The 26,438-nt window shown below is 48.6% G+C and overlaps 3 protein-coding genes across 6 annotated transcripts in view; 1 reads left to right on the forward strand and 2 right to left on the reverse strand.

Annotated features, from left to right (window-relative positions):
• Window positions 1-25,231, reverse strand: part of LAMB3 (laminin subunit beta 3) — a 143,018-nt gene extending 117,787 nt beyond the window's left edge. Inside the window, 2 exon segments of the mRNA XM_014555885.2 lie at window positions 14,188-14,327; window positions 25,094-25,231. The gene's annotated coding sequence lies outside the window, so the exon portion shown is untranslated.
• Window positions 306-23,260, forward strand: TRAF3IP3 (TRAF3 interacting protein 3). Of its 3 annotated transcripts, XM_032466387.1 has the most exons (17): window positions 701-1,247; window positions 2,155-2,293; window positions 4,748-5,151; window positions 6,986-7,133; window positions 7,270-7,333; window positions 7,595-7,619; window positions 7,863-7,892; window positions 7,986-8,081; window positions 13,993-14,064; window positions 16,339-16,479; window positions 16,604-16,741; window positions 17,955-18,090; window positions 18,656-18,718; window positions 20,233-20,292; window positions 21,393-21,529; window positions 22,270-22,383; window positions 23,004-23,260. In XM_032466387.1, exons 3-17 carry the CDS (start codon window positions 4,807-4,809, stop codon window positions 23,094-23,096), a joined length of 1,662 nt encoding a protein of 553 aa, XP_032322278.1. In that variant the 5' UTR covers window positions 701-1,247; window positions 2,155-2,293; window positions 4,748-4,806; the 3' UTR covers window positions 23,097-23,260. The 3 variants fall into 3 exon arrangements, with proteins under 3 accessions (XP_006180800.1, XP_032322278.1, XP_032322279.1); XM_006180738.3 differs by lacking the exon at window positions 2,155-2,293 and having other exon boundaries at window positions 306-1,247; window positions 23,004-23,096; XM_032466388.1 differs by lacking the exons at window positions 2,155-2,293; window positions 21,393-21,529; window positions 22,270-22,383; window positions 23,004-23,260 and having other exon boundaries at window positions 1,085-1,247; window positions 20,233-20,572.
• On the reverse strand, window positions 19,408-25,426 carry C23H1orf74 (chromosome 23 C1orf74 homolog). Of its 2 annotated transcripts, none has more exons than XM_032466393.1 (2): window positions 25,289-25,426; window positions 19,408-24,585 (listed from the first exon to the last, which is right to left on the reverse strand). In XM_032466393.1, exon 2 carries the CDS (start codon window positions 24,489-24,491, stop codon window positions 23,700-23,702), a length of 792 nt encoding a protein of 263 aa, XP_032322284.1. In that variant the 5' UTR covers window positions 24,492-24,585; window positions 25,289-25,426; the 3' UTR covers window positions 19,408-23,699. The 2 variants fall into 2 exon arrangements, with proteins under 2 accessions (XP_032322284.1, XP_006180801.1); XM_006180739.3 differs by lacking the exon at window positions 25,289-25,426 and adding an exon at window positions 25,094-25,231.
• Between the last annotated feature and the right edge of the window lie 1,012 nt (window positions 25,427-26,438).

The following is a 26,438-nucleotide window of genomic DNA, read 5'->3' on the forward strand; positions in this document are numbered from 1 at the left end:
TTGGGCTCCCCAACCCCTCTGTCCTCCACTCCTTCCCATCTCCATGTGTCAAGCTTCAGACACAGGACCTTGGGCTACTGTCTCTCATTCTGAGGGAATGTCATTTGTCCTCAGTTCCAGTGCTTGAGAATCCACCCTCTGCCCTCTTTTCCCTGCCTACTCCTTGCTCATTTTCTCCTCAGAGAATGGAGGAAGTAGTAGGCAACAGAGAAGGTTGTGACATAATCCTGACACGCAATAATTGTCATCTTATCACAGCTACTTAAAAGTCCCATTACACGCCTCACTTGTGAAGTCTTAGACTTCACGGGAGCCATGTTAAGTCACCCATTCAGACAAGATTAATCATACAACGCTACAAAGCTACTCAGTTAACATGTCCCAATCCGGTTCCCTCTGCACCCTCTTCTCCTGAACTTCTTGGGAATTCCCTGACTAGAGCATTTGTAATAGTTTCTTTTCAATGCACACAGATAAGTTCCTTTTAGTTTTTCCCCAGATTTCCTAGTTCAGTTGACTAGGACGTAGTTTCATAAGGCTCCGCCTGCTATAGCTTTGTCCCCCAGCCACCCAACCACCATCTTTTCATGTCCCCCTACCCCCGACCCCATTGCTTCAGAAAGAAGCAAATGCAGAGCTGGCCTCATTCCAGAATTCTGAAAGAGACACCAGCACTTTAGACGAGCAGAAACTCTTTGCACCACCAGGGCTGGAAAGAGGCGACTAAAGGAAAGAGAAAATCCTTACACAGAGAGCTCCCCGATACACATGACAACCTACACTGGGAACATCTCTTCTACATCAAAAAGGCACTTTTTTCCCCTCGTAGAATTGCAAGACTTGAATCTGACCCAGAGACCTATCCTCGTCTAATCCTGGAAAGGGATTTTGACTTGAAACTGTCCGAGAGCTCAGACCAATCAAATAGCGAGAGAAAGGGTGTCTGGGGTGCCCGCTGGTGGGAGGAGCTCCTGAGCGCAGCCCTGGAGGCCTCAAGGGTTCAGGGGCCCCTCCGATCATGCCAGAGAGCAAGAGAGAGGAACTGGGGTGAGCACGTACTGTGGCTTTGTCTGTTTCCTGTTTCAGCAAGGCTGCTGTGCAAAAAGAAAGACAGGACCGAGAAGGGAAATGCAAAGGGGGCCCAGTGCCACGGACTGAGAGCTGGCCCCTTCCAAGACCAGAGCGGAGATCTGCCCAGGCGGTGGGATGCTTTCTTGAGCTGCTTGGGTTGGAGCCTGGGACCCCAGGTAACTGAGGAGGAGGAGGCTGCTGTGTCCAGGTTGGGGCCCTCCGACCCTGGGGTGGGGCAGAAGACACGCTGTCGGGCCAGATTCCCTGGGCTGAAGGGGGACACACTGGAGCAGATGGTGTCCTTTAAAAGTGTTGGGGGTTGGGTAACCGGGCAAGTGTCCTATGTTGGTCTCCAGAGGCACGGCTCCCATCCCTCTCTGCTCCATCCAATAGATTAGATTTGCAGTAAGTTGAGCGACTAAGGCTGCAGGCTCCCCAGTGATGGGGTGTACATTTCACAGCTCCCTTAACAGCAGGGACCCCAGAGCACAAAGCCCCTTTCCAGCAGCTTGGGTGCAGGCCCTTCTCTCTTCCACTCATGCAGAGAGCTCTGGATGAGGAAGGACAGACCATTCATTCATGCAGGAGGTCACTCATCGCACACACAGTGGAAGTAGGAGCAGAGACCTGGAAAGGCAGCAACCAAGCACCATCAGTGTGAGCGCCCTGATCTCTCCCTATGGCAGTGAGGATAGCCTCACCTGGCCAGTGCTGCCTCCTCCCAGAGGTCCAGCCGGGCCCCATCGTGCTGCCAAGGGCTGCCTGGGCAGTGGCCCAGTGACCTTTCTTTGAACCACACAGGGACCAGTTCCTTTTTCTTCTAGAGCCCATCTCTGCCAGTCAGCCATCTCACATGGCTTCTTGTGTTTAAGCAAATCAGAATAGTCAAGACTTCCTGGAAGGCTGGGTATGATTGTACCCACACCAAATCCTACTGGGGTAGGTGCTCTCTCCTGGGAGTCTGGGCATGCTCCCTTCTCCGTAACGAGTCCCAACGTCTGCCTGCCAGGAAGCAGGGCAGGGCAGCCACATGTTTCAGTGGACTGGTGTAGACAGAACCCACACACTTATCTCTGCCCACAGCTCTCTCCTCTTCACAGCAAGAGGCAGGAGGATTCTCCCCAGTCAAAGGATCTGCCTCCTCTACAAAGCCTGCAGATTACCTGGAACCAAATAGGGAGGGGAGCTAGCGCCCCGTATTTTAAAGGCGGGATACAAGCAGGTGAGACAACAATTCTTCATCACCCTCGTCTTCACCTTTCTGCCAGGCCTAACTGAGGTGGTGCTTGTATCCAGACCTCAGAGTCGTCCTTTCTACCTGTAGCCCACACCCAGAAGTCAGAGGGCCCCGAGCAGCAGTAACTATGATTTCAGCCCAGGGCCAGCATCCCCTCCATGCGGTAAACAGTACCTTGTCAACGACAAAGGGGGCGGGGGATTGGAGGATAAGGCATTTGTGGTCTCATGGTCTTGGAGTGCTAGGTTAGCTCGGGGCCTTTGTCGTCAGAGATCAGTAGGACGGGGTAATAATAATCACAGTATTATAAAAAGCTAACATTTATTGTGTGCTATGTCCCAAATGTTTGACATGGGTTTTCCCTCTACTCCTTATAAACTTATGAAGTAGGTTCCCACTATATAAGTGAGGAGACAGAGATGTAGAGACATTTAACAGCTTGTTCAAAAGCACATGGGCAGTAGGTGACAGAGCCAGGACATGAGTCCACACAGCCTGAGTGCAGGTCAGGGCTCCCTGCCTCCCCCACCGACTGCAGAGTTGCCAGGGGCTAGGACTTGGGGTGCCACAAGTGTAGCTTCTGAACGTGGGGTCTACCTGCACATCCAGTCTTTCATAACTTGATATGAATGGGCCTCTCAGATCCTTTCCTAAGTTTTTAAACGAAAAAAGAGCAGGTGGGAAGTCAAGGGACCCTACAGAGTAGGAGTGAGAAGAGCCTAAGGAAAGGGTCGAGAGGCACCCATGGATGAGACAAGCAGACAAGCGCTGACAACCTCACAGTTCTGCTTGGGGTCGGCTCTGCCTGTCTGAGACCAGAGGATGCCCCTCCACTCCTCGAGAGTCAGGCACTGGAGAGGGGAACAGGGCCTGACCTCAGGGTGTGAGATTGCCCCACCCATGACCCCAGGAAGGAGTGGTAGGATCAGAGAGAGAGCAAGAATCCTGCAGAGAATTCCAGACTGAACTAGGACAAGCGGGGAAGTTCCAATGAAGGGGCACAGAGGCTGCTACCTGTTGAGTCTGTTTGACCTATAAATAAACCCAAGGGGCCAGAGCTGGCAAATGCCTGCTGGTTGATGAAGCCGAGATGCCCTTCTCTGACCTACCCAGGAGCTAGGTTCCCAGGGATAGAGAGGTTGTCGGGCAAGGAGAGGTGACAGTTGTAAGGGGGAGTCCCTCTTCCTTCATCAGTCTCTGGACTGACTCCAGGGACCAATGAGGAGGGACCAGAGTTTCCAGTGCTCAGAATCCAGCTCAGCCAAGCCCAGCCCTAACCCAGCCCAGCTGCCAGAGGGTTCTAGGAGAATAAACAAATTTGCAGAAGGTAGGTGAGGGAGAGCAGGAAAGAGAGAGGGGCACAGAGAAGGAAGAAGAGATGAGGGCTGGGGGATGTGGGACGAGCAGGTGAGGCCATGCAAAGGGGTAGGGTAGCAAGTGTGGCCTCTACACCACGCCTGGTTCCCTGGGGACTTCTGGTTACTGTTTTTGTTTGTTTGCTTTTGTTTCGTTTTTGTGTAGTAGCCTTATTTAGGCATCATCCATGTGGTTGCTGGCTTCCATGGCACAATCTGGGTCTGGGCTAAGGAAGTAGACTTGGCACCATACTTAGCCCTAACAGGGAGGTGATTCTACAAAAATGGAACCCTCTGCTTGGAGAGACATCGAGCTGAGAGCTCTGAAATGGGTTTTGGTCAGTGATGGGCAAGTGGTAGGTGCTCAGCCAATACTGATTTGAGTTGATCTGCACCTGAGAGTCAGAACCTGGTCCTGGGTCAGGAGTGGAGTGCCAGTGGATCAGTGCAGCACTTCACGACTGGAGGAATTAGTATGAGGTTTCCCTCCTCAACCACGCCCAGGACCAGGCTCACAAGCTAGTGGCTAACGGCTCAGCAGAGGGCAGTGGGTACCAGGTACAGGACTGGCCATGACTTACGGGGTATGGCTACCCACCCAGGCCTTGAGAAAAGCCGTTCACCTATTTTAGTAACAACTAGGCCAAGAGAGCAGTGAAGATGCTGACTTTCCTTTTAGATTGGGAAACAGGGAGCCAATGTAACTGGTTCTTTAAAGTCCCTGGAAAAGGAACTCATCTCCATCCGCCATCCAAAAGGCTATGTGATTTTAGTGATTTTTATCAGTTATTTCTCACGTTCCCCTGACTTAGACGCAGGGTAAGATGTTTGCTCAAGGAAGAAGTGGGAGCTGGAGGGATCCTGCCACTTTGCAAAAGGGGAGACGTCGGCCAGAGAATAGCAGAAACTAGTCTAAAGAACTGGACCCAGGAGTCCTGAGTCCCAATGTGACATGATCCTCTCCTCAGTTTTCAACTACATGTATGGGACATGGTGCTATCTCTGCCCCCTCGTCCAGGGAGATAGTCATTTTTCTGCCCATCTCCTGACCCCTCCCCTCCGCCTCCCTCTTGGCACTTGGCAGACCCAGGCAGCTATTCCAGGAACTGGAAGCCAAGCACAACAGGTGCCCAGGAGCTCATCATGACCAGCCCAGACCTCAGGCCTGCCCCTGGCTTGGCCCGGTGGGCTGAGAGCTACGAGGCCAAATGCGAGCGCCGGCAGGAGACCCGTGAGAGCCGCCGCTGCCGCCCCAACGTGACCACTTGCCGCCAGGTGGGGAAGGCGCAGAGGACCCAGCAGAGGGAACAGCTCAAGAGAGCTCGACAACAGCAGTTTTCCAGACGGAGGAACCTGGAAGTGGAGGAGAAAGGCAAGGCACAGAGCCCTGGGGCCAGGGAGCAAGGTCCCTCCAGAAGAGGGGGCCAGGCAACTGACCTCAAGGAGTCCTTGTCTTGGGCCAACAGGATCTCTTCCCCTAGACAGCAGGTGGGCCATGTCGAGGGACACACTGGTCTGGAGGGGATGGGGTAGTGGGTACCAAGACAGGTGGGTGGGGTCAAGGTCACTAAAAAGTGATTTAAATGAAGTCCCTTCTTCCTCTGCCATATAATAAATACGACCTTAGCCATTTATTCATTCAGATATTTTTGTTGCTGTGTTTTGGGGGATTTTTTCTTTAGCTATATTTTGGTTTTGCACTTGCCTTTTAGGACAGAAAAAATAATTTGAAAACAACTCCATAACAAATTCTTAATATTAGTTCAAATTTAGCCTATCTGAATATGTCTTCTGCAGCATTCATTCATCCATCACTCAAAAAACATTCACTGGGAGGGAGAGTATAGCTCATTGGTAGAGTCCATGCCTAGCATGCAGGGGGTCCTGGGTTCAATTCCCAGTGCCTCCATTAAAAAATATAAGTGAATAAATCTAATTACCTATTCCCCTCTCCCCCCGCCCCCCAAAAAACAAACCCATTCACTGAATGCTTGTTATGGGCCAGGTATCTTCTTGATGCCCCTCCCTGAAACACACACACACACACATTTCTCTTCTCTGTTCTCTGTAGGGCTGCTGCACCATCCACCTGCTCTCTTTCTCTTGGGCCATTCCAGTTCGACTAGCTTCACTCACCTAAGGCCTCATCTGATCCAGGAAGCCCTAGCTTTCCTAGCTTCTCCAGGCCACCTCTGCTCTCTGTGGTCCTTACAAGGTTATAAATCCTCTAATATTGTGTAGCTCTCAGAGGGCCCATTAGTTTGGCCTGGGAAGGAGCAGTGTTGGCAAAAATCAGGGTATGTTGAAATGACCCCAGCCAGCAAACCATCTGTGTGTCCTCCCACCCATGCTGTGGGCATGGTGACAGCAGGGATGGGGCCTCTGGACTCCCCGGAAGTGCCTGAGATTGTGCTGCACCCAGAGCAGGTGCTCCGGCAGGCCTTTCAAACCGGTGCCTCGGTTAGCCACAATAGGAGGCGCTGTCCAGAAAAATGATCCTGGAGGCCAGTTGTAAAATAAAACCAACTGTGTACTTTCTAAGGCAAGAAGGTTTCTGAATGCTTTTGTTGAAAAATAATAATAATAACAATGTTAAGGAGAAAAGGAACAGAAAATACAAGTACCTACAGAACTCCTCCTGGTCCTATCAGTTATGTGAGGTTGACTGAGATGAGTTAGTCTGTGTGATTAGATGCCACAGGCATTTCTTAGCTTTTTGGTGTTACGTTACAAACATAGAACTGTTTAGTTTGTAAGAAGAAAATATAAAAATCGCAGACAAAATTGCAACAAGTACCACTGCACCCTCCCTGCAGCTGCCTGCTCCACCTTCTCTTCACACAAAACCTCAGCAAGGTTCCAGCTAGTACTAAGAGGAAGGAAGCTGTCTGTAGAGTACGGAAGGGACCTTGGAGATCACCTCCTCCAAAGTCCTCATTACACACACGGGAGACTGAGGCCAAGAAAAGGCAGGACCTGATCCTAGATCCACTCACTCCCACCTCAGACCAGTTCTCTTTCCATGTCACCATGCTGGCTGTGTAAGTGGCTAGGACCAAACAAGGTAGATCAGTGGTTCTAGAGAGAGGAATTGGAGACAAGCCCAGGTCCCCAGTTGCTTGGCCAGAGGAGGACATTCCCACCGGCCAGGACAAGGGAGGGCAGGAGCAGGGATAACTTTATAGCCTGGAAGGCTTGAATGGGTTATTTTGGTTTTCTGGACCTGAAACTTGATCACTGGTTCATCTTTCTGCAGTCAGCTAGAGAATCCTGTTCTAAGAGTCTCTATCTAGGCTTTTAGCATCCCTGACTTGCCTTCCAGGTGTCAGGGACCAGCTGCCAGGTCTTTCCAGCCCAGCACCATCCTCTCTCAGGCACCTGGAGGGCTCTAGCTGACCACCCCCCTCTCCAGGCTGGGAGCCTTCCACCACAGGACTCTCCCATCAAGAAGCCACCCAGACACCACCGCGGTAAGAGCAGAGTCTCCCTCACTCACTGGGGCCTGCAGAGAACCTGCCAGGGCAGTCCCGGCTCACTGGGAAGTCCCACCACTTCACTCACTGCCTCTCCCACAGGTTCTGAATCACTTTATCCCCTATCTCCCAGGCACTCAGACAAAGGGAGAAGAAACACAGCCAACAATTAAGAACGATGCCAGTCAGCAAACCAAGTGAGTGCCTTTCATGTTCCTGACCCCAACTCCCTCTCATCTCACCCACTCCTCTCTCCTAAGCTTTTACTTGAATACTCTCACCCAGAATGTGGAGGGGAACACAGTGAACTTCCATCCCACCCTAAGTAAGAAAGAGGAAGACCTTTGCCACCCTCCCGGCTCTTCAGAAGAGATCACAGAAGGAAGCAACCTACTGCCCCCCAACATGCGTGTTTCTTTGATCTACTGTCATTTTTGTTTTTATTTCTTCTCTTCCAGTTTTGGAGTTGCAGTTCTAGATAAGGTAAGGAAATCCTCCCAGTGAAGGTGTTGAATCAGATGGCATCTAAGTTCCTCCAGGCTCTGACATTCTGGAATTCCATGGTAAACTCAGCTGGGATGGAGGGGAGTCCTCTAGCTGGATGAACACAGATGTGGGGGCCTGGAGGGACTCTGAGCCTAGGAAGAAAGTTTACTCGACACAAGCCAATCTTAGCTCTGGGTCCACATTCTAGGACTTCAGAATACCCTTTTTCTTTCTCTCTAGGAAATCATCCAGCTTTCTGAGTACCTCAAAGTAAGTGACATGTGATCTCTCCCCTCAGCTTCTCCATCCATTTGCTCCCTTCTCCTCCTGGTTAACCTTATCCTCTTGAATTTTGGCCCCCAGGAGGCCCTACAAAGGGAGCTGGTTCTGAAACAAAAAATGGTGATTCTCCAGGACCTACTGACCACCCTGATTCGGGCTTCTGACAGCTCCTGGAAGGTAAGGGAATGAAATCTTTCTTTGAACAAAGCTCGTGGGTTTTCTATGTGTGCCCATCTTAGTCTTCTTTCTATACCATCCCAGCAAGAGAAGGGCCTCCTCACCACTGAGGAGGCCGGAGCTGGGGCATGGTGTACAGACCTAGAGGTCAGACGTGTTACAGTAAATACATGGGAGAGCTTGGTTAAATCCAGGGTCATCAACCAAGGGCCCTGCTGCTAACACCCAGGGAAGACCCAGAACCAAAAGGGGCAAGAATTTTCATTTTTTAATTTGTTGGAAGAAAAACAGGAAGACCCCAGTATGGTTAATATTATTGACTGTGGTAAATGTCAACTATTTTTGAATGGAATTCACACCGACATTAACTCCAAACCGTCATGCACCAACTACTCAGCCCAGACATGGACGTCGAAGCAGGAAGGGGCCTTAGAGATCACTTAGTCTAGTTTCCTCACTTTGCCGATGAGGATACTGAGTGTGGGAGAGGTCAGGGGATGTGTCCAAAGTCACACTGCTAGTTAGAGGCCGGACTGGCACTAAAATTCAGACCTCCTGATTTCAGTCCATTCATTCAGCAAATATGCATAGATCATGTTCTCTGCACTGAGCACTGGAAATAATGAGATTAATTAGACAGATTTCTGCTTTCGGAGAGCTTGTGGTTTTGTCAAGGAGACAGACGCCTAAACAATACAGAGATGTGAGAAGCAAAAGAAATGTTTCAGGATATAGTGGAATCCAAGGAGGAACGAATGACTCCAGAGACGGGGAGAACCAGGGAAACATCTGTGGTTATATAAGTATTTTCCAGGCAAATGTGGAAACAGGAACTATATTCTGGGCAGGGGATACAGCACAGGCAAAGAACCAGAGCATGACATAGTCTAATGCAATGAGTCACCAGGTTTTAATCTCAGGACCCCTTTAGACTCTTAAAAAAAATATTAAAGCCCAAATGTACTTACCATTTAGAAATGAAAAAAAGAATCTTAAAAATAATAAATCCATTACATGTGAACCTAAATTATATATTTTTATGAAAAACAAGTATTTTTTTAAATAGTGAGAGGAGTAGCATTGTTTTATGTTTCTGCACATCTTTTTCATGTCTGAACAGAAGACACCTAGATTCTCCTATTTGCATCTATATTCAGTCTGCCATCAATACATTATTTTGGTTGAAAAATATGAGGAAAAGACGGCCTCATACAGACATGTAGTTGGAAAAGGGAAGACCTTGCAGACCCTTAGAAAGGGCCTCAGGGATTCCTAGGGGTCCTTGGACCCCACCTTGAAAGCCCCTAGACTCTCATGTTCAGGGAGCTATACAAATATAAAGCCCGAAGTGCACAGAGAGAACACGCAGCCTCACCGGCCTCCAAGAACGTCTGACCTTACCACGGGGACAGCTGTGCTTAGACAGAGAGGTGGAACTGGAGGGCGTGGAACGAAACAGAAGTTTGCAGTGGTGCAAAAAAGACTTCCTAGGCTCAGCCCTCCCTCCTCACGCCAGTCACTGTACCTGGATTTAGGTGTCTATGTTCAGGGCACTGGCTGGTTAAGGAAGTCGTTTTCATAGCTGAGTGGGAGCCCGAGACAGACAGCTGCGTGTGCCAGGTGGTTTCCGGTCCTGAACTAGACTGAGATCGGCTCACTCGTTTTTTCGATAGACATCTGGTAAGTTCCAGCTATGTGCTGGGCCACACGCTACAGGGACAGAAAGAAAGAGGGTCCTTACTCCTGAGGGGCTCCCACATCAGCCAGGGAGAGAGAGACAGGTAGAACTCTGATGCGGTGTGCTCACGTGGTCACAGCACTCTCCACAGAGTGATACAGCAGAAAGGCAAGGGAGCAGTTCTTCTGCCCGAGTTGGAACAGGGTCGGCTCCAAAGGGAAGGGCTGACTTTAGCTGGGTCGGGAAGGATGAGCAGGAGTTTACCAGTACAGAAGCAGGAATGAGGAAGGGGAAGAAAAAGCAGAAAGGAAAAGGGTGCTTAAGGTCAAGGAGGCAGAATGATTATAGGCCTAGGGGTAACAAAGCACAGGATGTAACAGGTTGTGACTGAAACAAAGGGGTCGTGTCAGAGTAGCTCCAAAGATAAAAGCCCAAAACGGTCCCAGACAGGTCTCTAGAATTACGGCGCTTGAACGTTTTCTGTGGGATAGGGCATCTCAAACTTAAATACTTAACAGATTCCCTTTCAAAGAAAAACATATACAGCATGGATCCATGAGAATGCACGCCACCCTAGTTGGAGAACAACTGCTGCAGGCAATGAGCAGGGTCACCATGGGAACACACTTTACTCAGGGGTGAAGCCCTGCACTTAGAGGGGTCTGGCCCATCCTCAGAAGGAGCTGGTCCAGGAGCTGTGCAGTCGTGCTCGCTCTGGCAGCACAAGGACTGATACAGCTGTGGAGCCAAGCTGAAAGCAACTGATCAGATCTGCACTGTAAAAGGTTCCCTGACAACCACAAGGACCACGGCTCTGAGCAGGAGTGGGAGTAGGGGTGGTGAGAGCTCATGCGACATCTCAGGGAAGACGGTCAGAGCTTGAATTTCCAGAAGGTGGAGGGAATGGGGAGGGCGGTCTCACCCCACCTCCAGCAGGGGAGCAGGGGCTCCTCTGGCTGCGGTTTTCCCCCTCCCTCCCCTCCCAACACGCACCCTTCTTATCTTCCTCCTCCCGCCAACCCCAGTTTCCTGTTTTTAAGAAAAACAGTCTCAGATTTTTCATTTAAGAGCTCTTGCTTCTCCCAAAACAAGACAATTCAACCCCCTACCCATCCCACGGAAGCCTCAACTTCAAGGAAAGGACAGTCCCAAACTGCAGCACAAACAGGGACTCTGACATTCAGTCAAGGGCAGGCCTGTATTTCTTCCACTTGGTCTCCGTGATTTGAATCTTCAACTTCTCATGCAGAGAAGCTCACTGCAAACTCTGTTAGGACACCAAGGATCCGCTCCTGTTACCGCCCCCACCTCCAACCCGACCTTGGGCCTTCTGGATGTGACAGGCCCTGGGGGGCACTGCACAGGTGCCTGAGCTGGGTCTGAGCTTCAGAGCGGAAACGGTTCAGGCAGAAGAGAAAGCAAGCCCTCAGTACCCGGCAAGACAAAACCCAGAGCAGGGCATGCTTGGGTTTGGTTTTAAGTTCTGCAAAGTGGAAATGAGATCTTGAGATGACAGCGCGGCGAGGGATTGGCTGCGGGCCCTGAGCGACCTCTGGGAGAGCAGAGAGGTGGACTGAGGGCTGGTGCTTCTGCGGTGAGGTGGTGGTGCTCCTGGAGGACTGAGCAGAGGCAGGGAAAAGCCAAGCAGAAGCTGAAGCTCTCAGACCGGCACCAGGTGTGTATGGCCCCCACCTCACTCCCTTCCACAACCGGGGGTACTGTGCTCTCTGAGCCCTGGGTTCCTGGGATGCCAACGCCAAAATGAGTCCACAATAAGCCTGTAAGAAGTGGTTCTTTCCCCGTACTGTACCATGGAGCTCCATGCGGGGAAATCTGGGGCTCAGACCAGGAAACTACATGCCCCATTTGCAACAACTTGGCTGCAACTCTCCTGCCTGCCTTGGGGAGTCTGGAAGGCAGAGCTGTGGACCAGAGATGTTTTCAAGCCCCAGACTTGGGGGGCCCTTCCTCCCCACTGAAGGGGCTATCCTGGATTGTCTTCTATTGCAACATGAATGGAGAAGTAATCTGGGGTGCGGCTAAAATTACAAAAACAACTGGAAGAGGCAAAATATCGGATTAAAACCATAATAAAGAAGGAAAAGGGAGCTACCCAGGAAGGGTAGGAGACTGGGGAAAATGTAAGACTATTGCCTTGGGCTCATCTGTTTTCTTCCCAAACTATAGCAAGATAAACCCTCAACTTAGGTTTATCCTTATCCGACTTAGGTCTAACCTTAGGGTTTGATTACATTCTGCCTGGTGAGAGTTTAGACAAAGGAAAACACAGAGTCAGAAGATCTGAACCAGGAGCTGGGGTGAAGAGGGAGTTGATTTCAGGACTTGTGGATTAACAATGAACAGGCCACTCAGGGGAGTAACTTTTCCCAGTTACTCCAAAGCCCAGAACAGTGGAAGTCTTTGTCCATCTCTTTTATCTGTCCCAAAGCCCTGTGGTTATTACAGATGCCAGATCCCTGACTCTCGGCTCTCACACGAGACATTAAAAACATTATTAGCAGGAGGCACTTTGAAAAATTATTTTTGGCAAAGCCTTTTGCTTTTGCAAGGCCCAGCTGAGTAATACAGGAAGCAGAGAGGGTGGGGGCACCCCCTGGCTCCCATGGTTAGGCGAATCAGCCAAACAAGATCAAAACAGGAGCTGTGAGATACCACTTCCTGCCTCCCCCTGGTGCCCTGAAACTCACTGAGGGGGAGAGACCTCAAAACAGAGACTCCTCTGCCCCAAGACCGTTACAGACCAGAAACGTTGTAAGGGTGGAAACGTCCAAGCTGCCTGACTGAGAGGGGCCATGGCATCTCAGACTGGAGGAGAAATGTCATCTCTAGACCTCACAAGTGTCCCACAGGGTCTGGCTGGGAAAGTCAGAGAAAGGATATGAAAACCAGTTACTGCTAAAGAGACCCACGGCTTTTTCTCTGGGAAAGTAGCTCTCAGTGGCACGCTCCCCTCTCCCCGACCTCCTCATAATAAAACTCAGGGCTGGGAGAACCCACCTCCAACCTGGGAAAAAGGGAGACATCTGCAGGCGGGGGAAAGAACAAAACAGCAAAGGAGTCGTTCGCTACTCAGCAGAATACTGAAAAACAGAAACAGATAAGGTCCTTCCTGCCTGCCTTTCTCCACCCTCACTCTTGAAATTAGCATCCCTCGTGGAAAGTCCAAAATGCCACCAGACAAACCCAGCTTTTGAATAAGTAGAATCTGGCTTTCTGGGAAATCCTCTTACCACCTCCACCACCAACCAAACACACACACACACACATACCCCGCCTTAATGTCTCTCCTCTCTTTCCTGCTTTCTTAAAGAATTTCTCATCTTGAGTCTAGTGTGTGCGTGTGTGTGCACGCGTGTGTGTGTGTGTGGCAGGGAGGGGACTGTGTTAGCTCACTAGGGCTGCTGTGACAAAGTACCGCAGACTGGGTGGCTCCACCAACAGAAATGTATTTTCTCACAGTTCTGGAAGGTAGAAGAATGAGATCAAGGTGCCGACAGGGTTGGTTTCTTCTCTCTCCTTGGCTTGCAAATAGCTAAGTTCTCCCTGTGTCTTCGCGTGGTCTTCCCTCTGCACGCTCTGATGTCCAAATCTCCTCTTCTTATGAGGACACCAGTCGTACTGGATTAGGGGCCACCCTGCTGACCTCATTTCAACTTAATCACCTCTTTAAAGACCCTATCTCCACATGCAGTCCCATTCTGAGGTACTGGGGGTTAGGACATCAACATACGGATTTGGGGGGGGGGGACAACGTAGCCCATAGCAGGAGGTGAGGGAGGGAATGCACGTTCCCCCTGGGCGGGGAGACCCCTTTAGTCTTACTGGCCTCTGGAGGTAAAGGTCCACGTACAGAAGTGCCTAGACAGACAGGGGGGACAGGGAATGAGGGAAGAAAAGGAGAGCTTGGAAGCTTTCCTTACAATGGACTCCTGCTGTGACACCCTGAGCCATCTGACAGAAAACCTCAAGGTACACAGAGAACTTCGGGGACCAGTCTGATTCTTCCCTCTCCTATTTCAGAGAAACAGGAAAATACCCCTTTTCCCAAATATCCTTTGTCATCTTTCCCTCTCCCTACCTCCTGGAAGAGCTCAGTTCCACAACACTGTTTGAGCACAGACCATGTTCCAGGCAGTAGGCTGGGAATACAGAACAAAGCTCTTTGCAACTTATGTTTTGGCCCAAACTCATTAACTCATCCATTTGCTCCAGGGTCAGCTGAATGAAGACAAGTTGAAGGGCAAACTGAGAACCTTAGAAAACCAGCTGTACACCTGTACCCAGGTAAGCATTCTGGAGGATACTTCTAGCCCAGGAATCCAGAATGAAAGGAGAGAATGCTTGAACCTCAATCCTACTCTCTAGAAACGTCACCTACTAGAGATTAATGCACCCATTTCTACTCACCCAGTTCTGGCTTTGCCATTTTCACTTTGGTCTCCAATTCAAAACACTACCTCCATTCTCCTCGCCTTCTCCCCTTTGCACCCTGGGGAAGGAAGCCCAGCACCAAGCACTCTGCCAGCTCCAGGGAACCTTGAAAATACCTGGAAAAGTAGGGAGAGGCCCTTGGTAAAGATTCGCCCCACCTGAATGGAACTTCACTTGTCCCAGTTTTCGAACAGTTGAGTTGGATGTTATAATGAAGCCTTGCAAAATGGTTTTCATTCCATGCAACTTTTATCTAGTAGCAATCCCTGGGAAAAAGTAAAAGACAGTGACTCCTGGCTTTCTGGGTTATTGTTATCCAGCTTCGGCAATCTTTTCATCGGCCTGATCCTGGATTATAAGAGATAGAAAGAAATCAGCTCTCATACTTGAGAAGTGATGGATATCTGACAGGGGGGAGATGGCAAATAAGAGAATGAGGTAGACCAGCCATACTGCTCCCACTCAATGTTAGGGAGATAAGGTGGCCACACAGAATCTTGCAGGGGAACACAATTTATAGTCTACGGGTTTGCTGATTCACAACTTTTATTTTTTCAGTATGACCTACTTTGTCAGGCTCTCATGAACTAAATAATGCCAAGCTCATAAGAGACACATATAATCCAGAATGCCAGCTACTCATCTTCAACGGGGGATAAAGCTAGCCAGCGACCAGCACGGTTAAGTCCAGTAACTTGGACTTACCCATGCATGACCTCAGCCCGTAACTCCTGTACCTCGTTTCTAATGACAAGTCCAAGGACATAAGACCCACTCAACATTTAAATCCAAATTTTCAGATGCTTCCAAAGCTAAATCGAAATGATTTCATACTTACTCCTAAATTTGCATCATCTAGATTATCTTTTACCCACTTGGGTAATCCAGAATTGACAGTAAAAACTTCGTGCCTTCCCCAAAATCACAGGGCATAAAAATGAAAAGCACGGGGAGGGCAAGACCCTCAGTGACTTTGCAAAGCTGCTCTTGTGTCATTTTCTTGATCCTGAAGCCAGGAGAAATCCTAAAAAATGCAAATGTATTAATTTTTTTAAATTAATTGAGCTTACTGAGGATTGTTCAGATCCCTGAGGCTACAAAGATCATTTTATTTTTTAAAAAATGCTCTCTGCCTCCTAAGAATCTGCAATCCCTTAAGGGGAAAAAAAATGAGTCAATAGATTAGAAAGATAGAGGTGTACAGGGGATACTATGTAAACACCAAGAAAAACTACCTCAGCCATAAAGATCTGGGGAACAGGCGTGGTTAGTCAAGTTTCTCAGAATTTATATGATTCTTGGGCTGAATCTTGAGCATGAGTACAAGTTGACCAGGTGAAAAGGGTGGGCCAGGATGCTCTAGGCAGAAGCAGCTATATGGGCAAAGGCAGAGGCTGGAAAGCACGGTGTTAGGGGATCTGCAAGCAGTTCAGCTTGGGTGGAGGCAGCATGGAATGAAAGTCTGGGCTTGTAAGTAGGAGCCACACCAAGGAGTCTGGACCTGATCCTTTGGACACTGAGAACCACTGAGAGGCTTATACAGGTTGTGACATGATGAGACTTGAATTTTAAGGAAGAACCCTTTAGTTGCAGGACTGAAAATGGTTTGAAGGGAGGCAAGACTTCCATACAATAGTGTTTTTACAGCCTGGACTAAGGAGGTTTTAGTAGGGATAAGGGATACAGGCTGACTTGACAAAGCTCAATGACCAACTGATTCCTTGGAGAAAGTGAAAGAGAAACCAAAGATGATTCCCTGGTTTAGGGTTTGTGAGACTGGGTGGGTGGTGATGCTGGTCACTGAGTGGGTGAGGGGGCAGACACAACGTAGCCCATCGCTTCCTTCCTTCCTTCCTTCCCCAGGCAGGTTTTTGTTGAACTTCAAGTGCCTGTGGAAGGCCAAGAGGACAATGCCCAGCATGCCCAGGGCAGTTTATTACCCTCACTTGTCTCTCACATCACCTGAGGGGTCTCCCTACCCACCTCCAGCCTAGAAGAAGGTCCACCAGATTACTGGCATCTCTGCCCTGTGGGCAAGGACCAACATCTTTTCATTTCTATATCCCTGCTCAGGGTTTGGCACACACAAGCTCAGTGTGTATTTGTTGAATTGCATCAAATTTACAGAAATACTCCCCTGGGGGAATGAAAAAGGTGCTATTAGAGATGGAAGACCAGAAAAACAGCTATGAGCAGAAGGCCAAGGAGTCACTGCAGAAGGTGCTGGAGGAGAAAATGAGCGCCGAACAGCAACTGCAGAGCACGCAGGTGTGGGGATGCTGCACAATCCCTGGGGCTGGGAACCCTGGGGGCGGTCTGGGTGGCAAGGGAACCAGCTACACAGCTTCCTGGAACTCCCCAAGGCACCACCCTGTCCTCTGATCTCCCTCAGCGGTCCCTGGCTCTGGCCGAGCAGAAGTGTGAAGAGTGGAGGAGCCAGTACGAGGCTCTGAAGGAGGACTGGCAGACCCTGGGAAGCCAGCACAGAGAGCTGGAGAGCCAGCTCCACGTGCTTCAGTCTAAACTGCAGGTACCAGGCTCTGGGGGGAGGGAAGTCGAGAGGGAAGGCAGGGTTTAGGGGAGGGAGGGGGTGACAACAGTGCTGGAAGAAGCTGCTGCTGGGTTGGGGGCCCTAGATCTACTTTTGACTTTAGCAAGGATGTCTGCACTGCTCACACAAATAACCTAAGTGTTCATTGGAGTAACAGCATCCAAATGCAAAAGGTTGGCCTGGAATATTCATCAGCCTTCTGTCACATTCCAACCCACTCTCTGCATCCCATCCCAGCAAAGCATCCAGTTCAGAAATGCCCACTATTAGCACAGAAAAAATGTTACTGCTTTGCTTACAGGTTGAGTATCAACTAACACATCCTGCCAATGCGTTTTTTAAGCCATTATAGTAGACCCTTGGCTTTCTCAAGAGTGCCATCATTTCTGACCTGTGTTACCTTAGAGGAGGTAGCTAACCTTCTAAGCCTGTTTCCTCATCTCAAAAAAATGAGGATTACAACAGTACCTATGTCATACGATTGTTATGAGAGTTCAGTGAGGTTATCCGTGCAAAGAATGTACGTAGCACAATGTCTCGCATATATAAGCCCTCAGTAAATATTAGCTATTGTTTTTCATAGATTTTACGTACATCGTTTAGAATTTTGAGGACCCATCTCAAAAGTTGCTCTTTACAATTTTACTGCAGCAGGGGTCTGAGGAGCCCATTTGATAAGAGACAGAGGGTGAGTCTTATCATCAAAGGTGGGAACCGTGCTGGCCACTGCATTGCAACATCTCACCCATCACTGTTCTCTTCCCCGAATCACCTACAAGGCAACTCTCACAAAGGACTTTTTCTTTTCAACTTAATTTTTTGTGAAAAATGACTCTATCCAAAAAAAAAAGAAGAAAGAAATCAATAGCTGCTGAATTAGAAGTAAAGACAAAGTGAAGGCACCTAGAAAAGTGATGGTCTGGTGATGGTTTGGTATTCCTTAATTTGGGCATTTACCCAAATGAATCCCTTGTGAATATCAAGAATCTAATGCACTGTTTGTTATTAGTGTGAGGAATAAAGCGAAGTGAAGAGTTTTGTTTTTTTTCTAACTTTTATTTTTCCACTTCCCTAAGACTTCTTCTAACTCTAAAATTCTAGTTTTCTACGATTGTCCTCTTCTTTGGGATCTGCCCCCCTACCTCCACCCTAGCACTGATCTGCTTGTGCTGGCACCCCCTTCTCCTTCCAGGGGGCAGACAGTAGAGACTTACAGATGAACCAGGCCCTGCAACTTTTGGAGAATGAGCACCAGGAGCTGCAGGCGCAGATTGAACGTCTGCAGGGGGACAGAGACCTGTGTGGCACAGATACCCAGCACCTACAAGGTACCCTTCTCCTTGGGGGCCTCTGGCTGAGGGCGCCCAGAGAAAGGAAGCTGGGTGGAGAGGATTCAGTCTTTGACTTGTTTGTTAGGTTGACTCTGCAATTTCATTTTACGTTGAGGAAAAGGCAGGGCTGTTTTTATCATCCAAGACTGAAAATTAATTTCGCCACATTAGAGGATCTTGGAGCATCAGCTCTTTTCCAGCCCACCCCTCCCACCACAGTCGCGTGTGTCAAGGCCACGTATCTAATTTGAAAGGGAAAGGTCAGCTGAAACACAAAGCGTGATAAACGTTTCCCAGCCACAGCCTGTCAGCTGAGAGAGGACCAAATCATGTGCAGATACAACCCTTAATTCAACCCACTGTTGATGCAGATGAAAACTGAGGTCGCCGGGTTCTAATTTAGCTCTTCAGACCTGGGGCAAGCAGGAGAAAAAGCAACTTCCACTTGACCCATATCAGACGCCATGGGCAAGACAGCAGCTATGACTAACTCCCATCCTCAGGTGTGGAGCTCATTAAGTCTTAGGTTCTTCTATTTCAGTTTGCGTTATTTCATTTTCAGATCAACTAAAGAGGTCAGAGGAGGAGAGACTGGCCCTGGTGTCTGAAGTACAGCAGTTGCAGGGTAAGTCCCCTTTCCAGATTCAGAAAGTAACACGGATGGTTTTTTGGTGTTCCTGGGGCTCCTGCCCCATAAAAGGCATCCAGAGGAGGGCTGGGGGCCAAGTCCCTGGCATGTCCTTTACCTGTACATTTTCAGACCCTCTTCTTGTGCAATGAGGTCATTCACATAGCTCTTCACAAGTTCCACATTAGCCTGTTTTTCTGTTTCCACTTTTCTCCTCCATGCCAATGACACCACCTGCATTTCCCCCAGAACTGCAGATTCCAATGAGTGCTGGGTTTTCTAAGATGGTTACTTGATATATTCTAACTTATTATGTACATGAATATGTCACAAAGACCACTGTCACTAGGAATGGTTCAGAAAATAAGCTCACATGACATATGCCTCAGGCCAATTGAAAACTACCTCAAAACTTCATATGGGGGCCAAAGAGGAAAAGGACCATTTCAGAAGAAAAGCAAGCAATTTCTGAAAAGCTGGAGAATCCGAATCAATTAATAGCTCTGCTGGGTGCCCATCACCTTAACCTCTGACACCCTGACCGAGAAGTTTCCTGCAAACAGCGATGGACATGAAAAGAGCAAGGCAACCACCAGGGAAAGGGAGAAAGAAAGAACCCCAGGGAGAAGCCAGGGCTCCTGCACAGTGGGAGCTGGATGGGCAAGAAGTCACTTCAAAATCACACCTTTATTTACTCAGTACATATTTATTGAACCCCTACCAAGCGCCAGGCTCCCTAGACACACTGAGGGGACAGTAAGGAACAGACTGGCGCGGTGTCTTCACTGACGAGGCTTACATTCTTAGTGAGCACTCCAGTGGAGTATGGAGTTTCTATGAACAAATGACTATGTGTCCAGCATTAATAACTGCTACAGAGAAAAAAAATAAAGCGAGTTAAAGAGAAGACAGTTGCTATTTCACACAGTGTCATCTGGGAAAGCCTTTCTTCTAAGGTAACATTTAGGCAGACTTAAAGGTAAAGACATGTAGGAAGACATATAAGGATGGTGTATTTATAACAAATCACCACAAATTGGGTGACTTCAAGAACAGATATTTATTTTTTTCACAGTTCTGGAGACTAGAGGTCCAAAATCCAGGTGCTGGGCAGGCTTGATTCCTTCTGAGGACTTTGGGGGAAGGATCTGTTCTAGACCGCTTTCCTTCACGTGAAGATGGCTGTCTTCTCTGTCTCTTCTCATGTCTTCTATTTATGCATGTCTGTGTCCATGTTTCCCCTTCTTATAAGGACGCCAGTCATGTTAGAGGGGGACCCACTCTAATGTCCTATTTTAACTTGATTACCTCTAAAAAGAACCTATCTCCAAACAGGGTCACATTCTGAAGGCCTGGGAGTTGGGACTTCAAAATATGAATTTGGTGGGGACACAATTCAACCAACTACAGATGGGAACATAATTAATAATTAAGGTTCTAAGCAAAGCTCTGAAAGACACTCTTTGCCGTAAACATGCTAGCACAGACAAGTTCCTTGTGTTTTCCAACAGGTCTACTTCAGAGTCAGTCCGTACAGCTTCAAGAACAGGAGAAACTCTTAACAAAGAAAGGTCAGCAAATTTATTTCCACAAATTCTAAGATATTGCTCTTTCTTTTCCTGCCTAGAGGCAGGGGGGATGGAGCTACATGACCTCTTGGAGGCCCAGCCAGTTCTGGGAGTCTGTTAGGTCAGGGAGCTGGAGGAACTTCTTAAGGACTCATCATTGGTTCTGAGAACATTTTAACTAGTTAGCCTCCTATCCTGAGAAGTATATAAACTGTGAAAAGGATTTCTACTCCCTCTGAAAACATGTCTGTGTTGAACATTTCAATAAATTGATTTTGAACTCAGGATTTTATGTCAATTTTTACACTTGACTTTCCAGACCACACCCAGCTCCCCAAGTATAAACCGTATCACATGCAAGTCACCTCACTCTCAGCCCTCAGTCTGCTGCCTTAGCTCCCTGGAGAAGAACTCATATGTATCTGGAGGGGGCAAAAGCGCCTCACTTACCCACTGTTCATGGCCTTTTGTTTTCTTATCATAGTCCCTGGGTAAAATAGAAGGCAGAAAGTATTATGCCCACGTAGTATGGATAAGAAAATGAAGGTAAATGAAGGTCTGTGGTCATACAAATTAAGGACACAGCTATGACAACAATCCAGAATTTCTGACTCCTAGTCCAATGCTCTCTTCACCAAGATTAAGAGTGCCAGGTGGCTGAAAAGCTATCTTTAACTACATGAAGATGGATTCTAGGATATGACTGCCATTCTCATCATTTTGAGATGAGGACAGAAGGAAAAAGGAGTTATACTGAAGCATCCAGCAAACTGAGCAGACAAAAGGTGTGAATGCAACCAAAGAAATTAAATTAATAAGTAGTCTCTAAAAGTACCTGGCACTAGTCAGGACTAGGGATACAAAGAAAAGTAAGATGCCAACCTTGCCCTCAAGGGGCTCAAATTCCAGCTCTCTGCTCAGGCTGAGCCAGGTCCCAATAGGAGTTCTTCAAAAGTCAGAGAATTGAATTCCTCGCAATCTGGCCGGGGACAGGCCCTTCCTCCCGCCCCTTCCTCTCACCCCCAGGGGTCCTCTCAGTGATGGGGCCCTTTCCTCAAAGGTGTGGGTCTCACTGTCATGGAGAATCTGGCTGCTTTTTTTAGATCAGGCTTGGCCCGTGTGGAGTCCAAAGCCCTCCCATAACGAAGTGGAGCCTGAGGGTACAGGGAAGGAGAAAGACTGGGATATCAGAGACCAGCTCCAAAAGAAAACTTTGCAGCTCCTGGCCAAGGAAAAGGAGGTGAGATGGTGACCTCAGATAGTGAGGGGCTTATCCTACAGAGATAGGGGAAGTGTCAGGAGGCAGCCAGCAGCAGGCATTTCATAGCTTAAAGTGAGACTGGATGCCTGCAGGTATTCACTGCCCTCTACAAAATGGCTTTGCTTTCAGGGTAGCTTATCTTTTGCCTTCCTTGTTTATACCAATGCTTATTCAAGGTTTTACTAACTAGTTACCTTTTAGAGTCAACCTAAACTCAAACACTATTAGTAAATACATTAACGCTTCAAAATCTGTTGTATATTGAGTATCTTAAAGCTTTATACAGTCTTTTAAATAACAAAACCCCTCTTATCTACATACTCACAAACATACGTATCTCTGGAAGTATTTACTGCAACTAACTAGCTCCTGGCAAAAAGACTTGCATTAAGATCACTTCCAGGTCATCTGTGTTGTAAGAACTTCATTTTGAGGTGTCCCCATTTACAAAGAACTTGCACATACAACTGTCACACAAAAGCACTTACATGCATAATATATACTATAATATGCATTATAATCAATCATTTAAATGAACAGATTATGGATAAACTAGGTGAGACAGACAAAAGGCAAAGCTCTGAGAAAGGCTGGGAAGGGAGGAGGGGGGTAAAAATTCCACATGAGTAACAGGGTAACTTGCACAGGGCCCTCTCTGCTACCTGGGCTCTGTACCCAACACGGCTGGTAGTGATGACCTTGGTGGTGTTCTCCCCTAGTGCAGAGAACTGCATTCAGAATTAGACAACCTCAGTGACGAGTATCTCTCCTGCCTGCGGAAGCTGCAGCACTGTCGAGAAGAGCTGAACCAGAGCCAGCAGCCGCCTCCCAGAGTAAGAGGGTCTATCCTCCCATGCAGCCCAACATGATGCATGATTCCTTCTTTAGCAAACCTTGCCAGTAAAATTGATCAGCCGTGCCAACATCTGACCAGCCTGCCCTGTGCAGCTTGGTTTTTACCACATTGACAGGATAGCAACTACGGAGAGAAACAGTGGCTCACGCATCCAGGCCTAATTTTCATGGAACTCTTGAGCCTGAAGGGAAAAACTTACTGTTAGCTAAAGCATGAAATGGTGTTCTCGTAGCCTATTATGAGCATAGTGCAAGGACAGAGAGAGGAGAGCAAACATACTGAGGAATATAAACAGAGAGTAATACAATTTTGCTCAGTTATTTTCCACTTTTGATCATTTGTATCAGTATTTAAGTATCTGGCCCCTCTGACTGTGGCTCCCTGGGCCAGTAATCCTGGCTTACGGGCCAGTGACCACTGTTTTATCCCAAGGAATGTGACAAAGTAAGAGGGACAGTGATGTAAAAGGCTTTTTCTCCTCCACCAACCCAAGGTTTTTCACTGGGCTAGAACAGGACAAAGGAAGATTATTTTTGCCTGTATCTTTTCTGACCAGCGCATGGCCTCTTTCTCTTTTCTCCCCCTCCCTCCTCACAGAGCCAATGTGGCCGATGGCTTCCAATGATGATGGTCCTGGTCGCTACAGCACTGGCAGTGTTCCTGGCCAATAAGGACAGCCTGATGATCTGAATAACCTGTGACAGCTGCCTTGGATGGAAATCAGAAGCAAGAGACTCAATTAAAAACTCAGATTTGGGTACTTTAAAGTGTGGGTTTTTCCAACTCTCCTGAGATTTCTGACTTCGTTATTATTTTTTTAATACTGTAAAAATAAACAAACTTCACCTACGGTCTCTGTTCCTCAGAACTCTCTTTATTCCTGAATGACACATCACATCACAAATATGAGACACTTAAGCATCCTCGTCTACTCTCCCTAGTCCAGTTCAGCTGGAAGTATATAAGCATGCAGTAATGCCCAGTCCTTCTACGTGCTGGCAGACACTACCCGCACAGGGCAGGTGTATTTACACTACCATTGAACGGTATACTGCTTCTCCTCCATCACCCTCCTTCTTCTCCACAGTCTCCCTCCATCTCCTATCCAGTGAAAAATGAATAGACATGTCAGCTTAGAGGACTCCTAACACAGAAATAGCAAACTGACTGCAACATTCTTCCCTAGTGTTCTCAAGATGCTCAGAATTGGCACTTGAGATGATTCCTATTTGCCGTCCCTGATCTAGAGGTGATCATTTACTGAGTACCTTCTACACAGGAAAAGAGTTACAGTCAGAGGGCCACAGCCGGCAGTGTGACTATCTCGGAAGAGATTCTGAGGTCAGTAAAGTCATTCTGAGTCCTACAGCGAGTTCTAAGGTCCTTCTCCCAAGTGTTTAGAATGTCCCTCAGGGCTGGGAACAAGCTCTCTGGGACACTAAAGGAATAGAGCAGGACTGGTGGTTGACCAAGTAGCCATGAGATCCGGGCAGTAAACACCCGTAGTGGAGTCATGGCTAAGCAGTTGTCTTCTCTCTGGTTCAAGTGAAAGGTATAGGGGACAGGATAGCCCAGGAGGATCCCAAACACAGTACAGAGATTCCAATCTGAGCAGCAGAGCCTGCTGCAGGAGGCTGCCAGGGATTGGTCCCTCTGCAGCCCCTGCAAATGTGTGATGATCTCAGCCACGGGGGCCTTCAAGGCCTGAAGCTGATCCAGGGAGCAGATGGAAGGGTGAGGCTGAGAGCTGGAAACATCCACAAAGGCTATGGGACCAAGCAGCACCTGCTCCAAATGTTGACATACATGCTCAGGACTGACAATCAGGCTGTTTTCTCCAATATCAAGGATGTGAAGTCCCTGGGTCAGGAAGCCCAGGCCCTGCAGCGCCTCCAGATAGTTCTGGATCTCTGACACCCCTGCACAGTTGCAATCATACAGCAGAGCTGGCTTCAGTCCCCGGGCCACAGCCAGCACCTCTCCAGCTAGGTGAAGGCAGACAGCTTGGGGTAGGCCCCGTCTCCTTCCCATGCCCAGGGTCTGCTGAGCAGCTGCCACCAGCAGCTGAGGACTTGGTGTTGACATGGGATCTGGAAGCAATATTAAGCATGGCCTCCTTCACTAGCCACAGTTCCCTCCCCTGGGCCGCATCTCTGACTCCAGACACTTGAAGAAGGGCCTAAAAACAAAGTAGTAGCAGGGGATTACTAACACCAATGACATACCAGGAAATCTGCCAACAGCCTTCCCTTAAGTCTTACAGCATCTTCCAGAGGTCATTTTCCCTCCTCCTTCTGCTCTGGAATGCTAACCCAGCCCAGACAAGATGGGGCCACCAACACTACCTGATTTTTCAGTTGACTTAAATCTCCATTAGTCTCAAATTCATGAGTCTTTCTGAACTCATGGCGAGATTTATACTCTCTCTGGCTTCCATCCTAAATTTTACCTGTTGTAATTTGCTTTCTCTGAGTCAAACCGTAAGGAATTTGGGGCAGAGAAGAGGCAGGACAGTCTTTGGCAATATTCAGAGCATTTCACCTAAAGTTGCCCTTTGAGAGACAGTTCTAAGTTCCAAATGCACTCTTTTCACAGCCAACTTCCCCTTCGCTTCCCGCCAGGAGTAGCTGTAAGAATAGCAATCTGATTAAACTATACACTAGAAAGTGGACTACCAACCAACTCACCCTGAGGCATAAAATAAGTGAAATCGGTTAGAACTGCGAGAGGGTTGATTTTAACTTCTGCGGGCCCCGCCTTCCCCTTCTGATGGACATTCAGGAGCCTCAGAAGATGGGCCCACTTCAGCCTCCACAGCCTCCCTTTCCTGAGCATAGCATCGTGATAATGTTAAACGGCAGAGGTCTCTCACACACACATACGTTCTTCTACTTCCGCTGCAGGTTCGCGGGCTCAGGAACTCCTTCCAGTTTCCTGCGCGCTGCCAGGAAGGAGGCGAGTTACCGGCGCGCAACCGCAACGGTGCAAATCACGCCGCCATAAGAAAGCCCCTTACGGCCTACCGGCGATCGGTCGGCGAAGTCGGTCCATTGCGCATGCCCGACTCATGCGTCGTCCGTCCGCCTTCCGTGACGTCACCCAGTCCACTCGTGCGCCTCGCCTTACAACCACCGGCAAGGAAGTGCGCCCAGCATGCCGGAAGTGTGGGCGCTTGTGGCCCGCCCCTTCCGGCCAGACAGATGCCGGCCCCGCCCGTCTGCGTAGGAAAGCGGAAGGGGCGGGAGTGGACGAAAGGAGGCGGGACCTGGCGCAGTTGGTAACCGGCTGCCGCCCTCGCTCGGCTCGGCCCTTGGCCCTGGTCTACCCTTGGCTTAAGTCTGGCGTCCCATTTAATGTGCAAGCGGGGCACAGAGCGTTAAAACACCCTTTGATTTGTCTCTGGAGAAATGTATTTTCCCCTCCAAACGAAAGTTATCTCAAGACCAGCGACGTGTTTTGCATAATATCCTCACCTGCGGGTAGTGCTGCAAAATTTTGTTGTTGTTTTTACTTTCATCTGTCTAAATCCTAAATTTGAGAGGCTGAATTCCGAGAAGTGGGTGGACAAGTGACCTGGCCAAGGTTTGCCATCTCTAGGCAGGGTGTGAAGGGAATGAGTATTCACCCAACAAATACGTGTTAGGCACGCTTCTAGGCGCTGGTGTTATCAAAGCCTATAAAACAGATAAAAACCCCACCTTTGTGGAGCTCAAGTTGTAGGAATTCAGTTTGCTGACTTCGCATAAGGCAGAGATGAAGAAGCTTTTCAGTTAGGTCATTAAGAAGAAAAAATTTTCTTTCACCTCTTTAATTCCCAGCAAAATGACCCATACCACGAAGGGAAAGAATTTCTTGAGAAAATTCCTATGTGAAGAAATGGCCCAAATTTACTGATACATGGGCAGGGCAGAGGCTAAGGGAACTGTGCGCACCTATACTGGAAGTTTCACTCCTGGCTCTACCTTGGTGGTATCTTCAGACTGAAAAAGGACCACTGTGGAGTAAAGGTGGGGCCAGCCTGGAAGGAGGACC

This window comes from Camelus ferus, chromosome 23 (assembly GCF_009834535.1).
Source record: "Camelus ferus isolate YT-003-E chromosome 23, BCGSAC_Cfer_1.0, whole genome shotgun sequence".
Lineage (NCBI taxonomy): Eukaryota > Metazoa > Chordata > Mammalia > Artiodactyla > Camelidae > Camelus > Camelus ferus.

What these genes read in the sequence shown, in the direction of transcription:
- TRAF3IP3 (XM_006180738.3), top strand. Translation starts at nt 4,807, where the DNA reads ATGACCAGCCCAGACCTCAGGCCTGCCCCTGGCTTGGCCCGGTGGGCT. An exon ending in TGCTTCAGTCTAAACTGCAG is followed by an intron (nt 16,742 to 17,954) that starts GTACCAGGCTCT and finishes TTCTCCTTCCAG; the next exon opens with GGGGCAGACAGTAGAGACTT. An exon ending in TGAAGTACAGCAGTTGCAGG is followed by an intron (nt 18,719 to 20,232) that starts GTAAGTCCCCTT and finishes GTTTTCCAACAG; the next exon opens with GTCTACTTCAGAGTCAGTCC.
- C23H1orf74 (XM_032466393.1), bottom strand. Translation starts at nt 24,491, where the DNA reads ATGTCAACACCAAGTCCTCAGCTGCTGGTGGCAGCTGCTCAGCAGACC.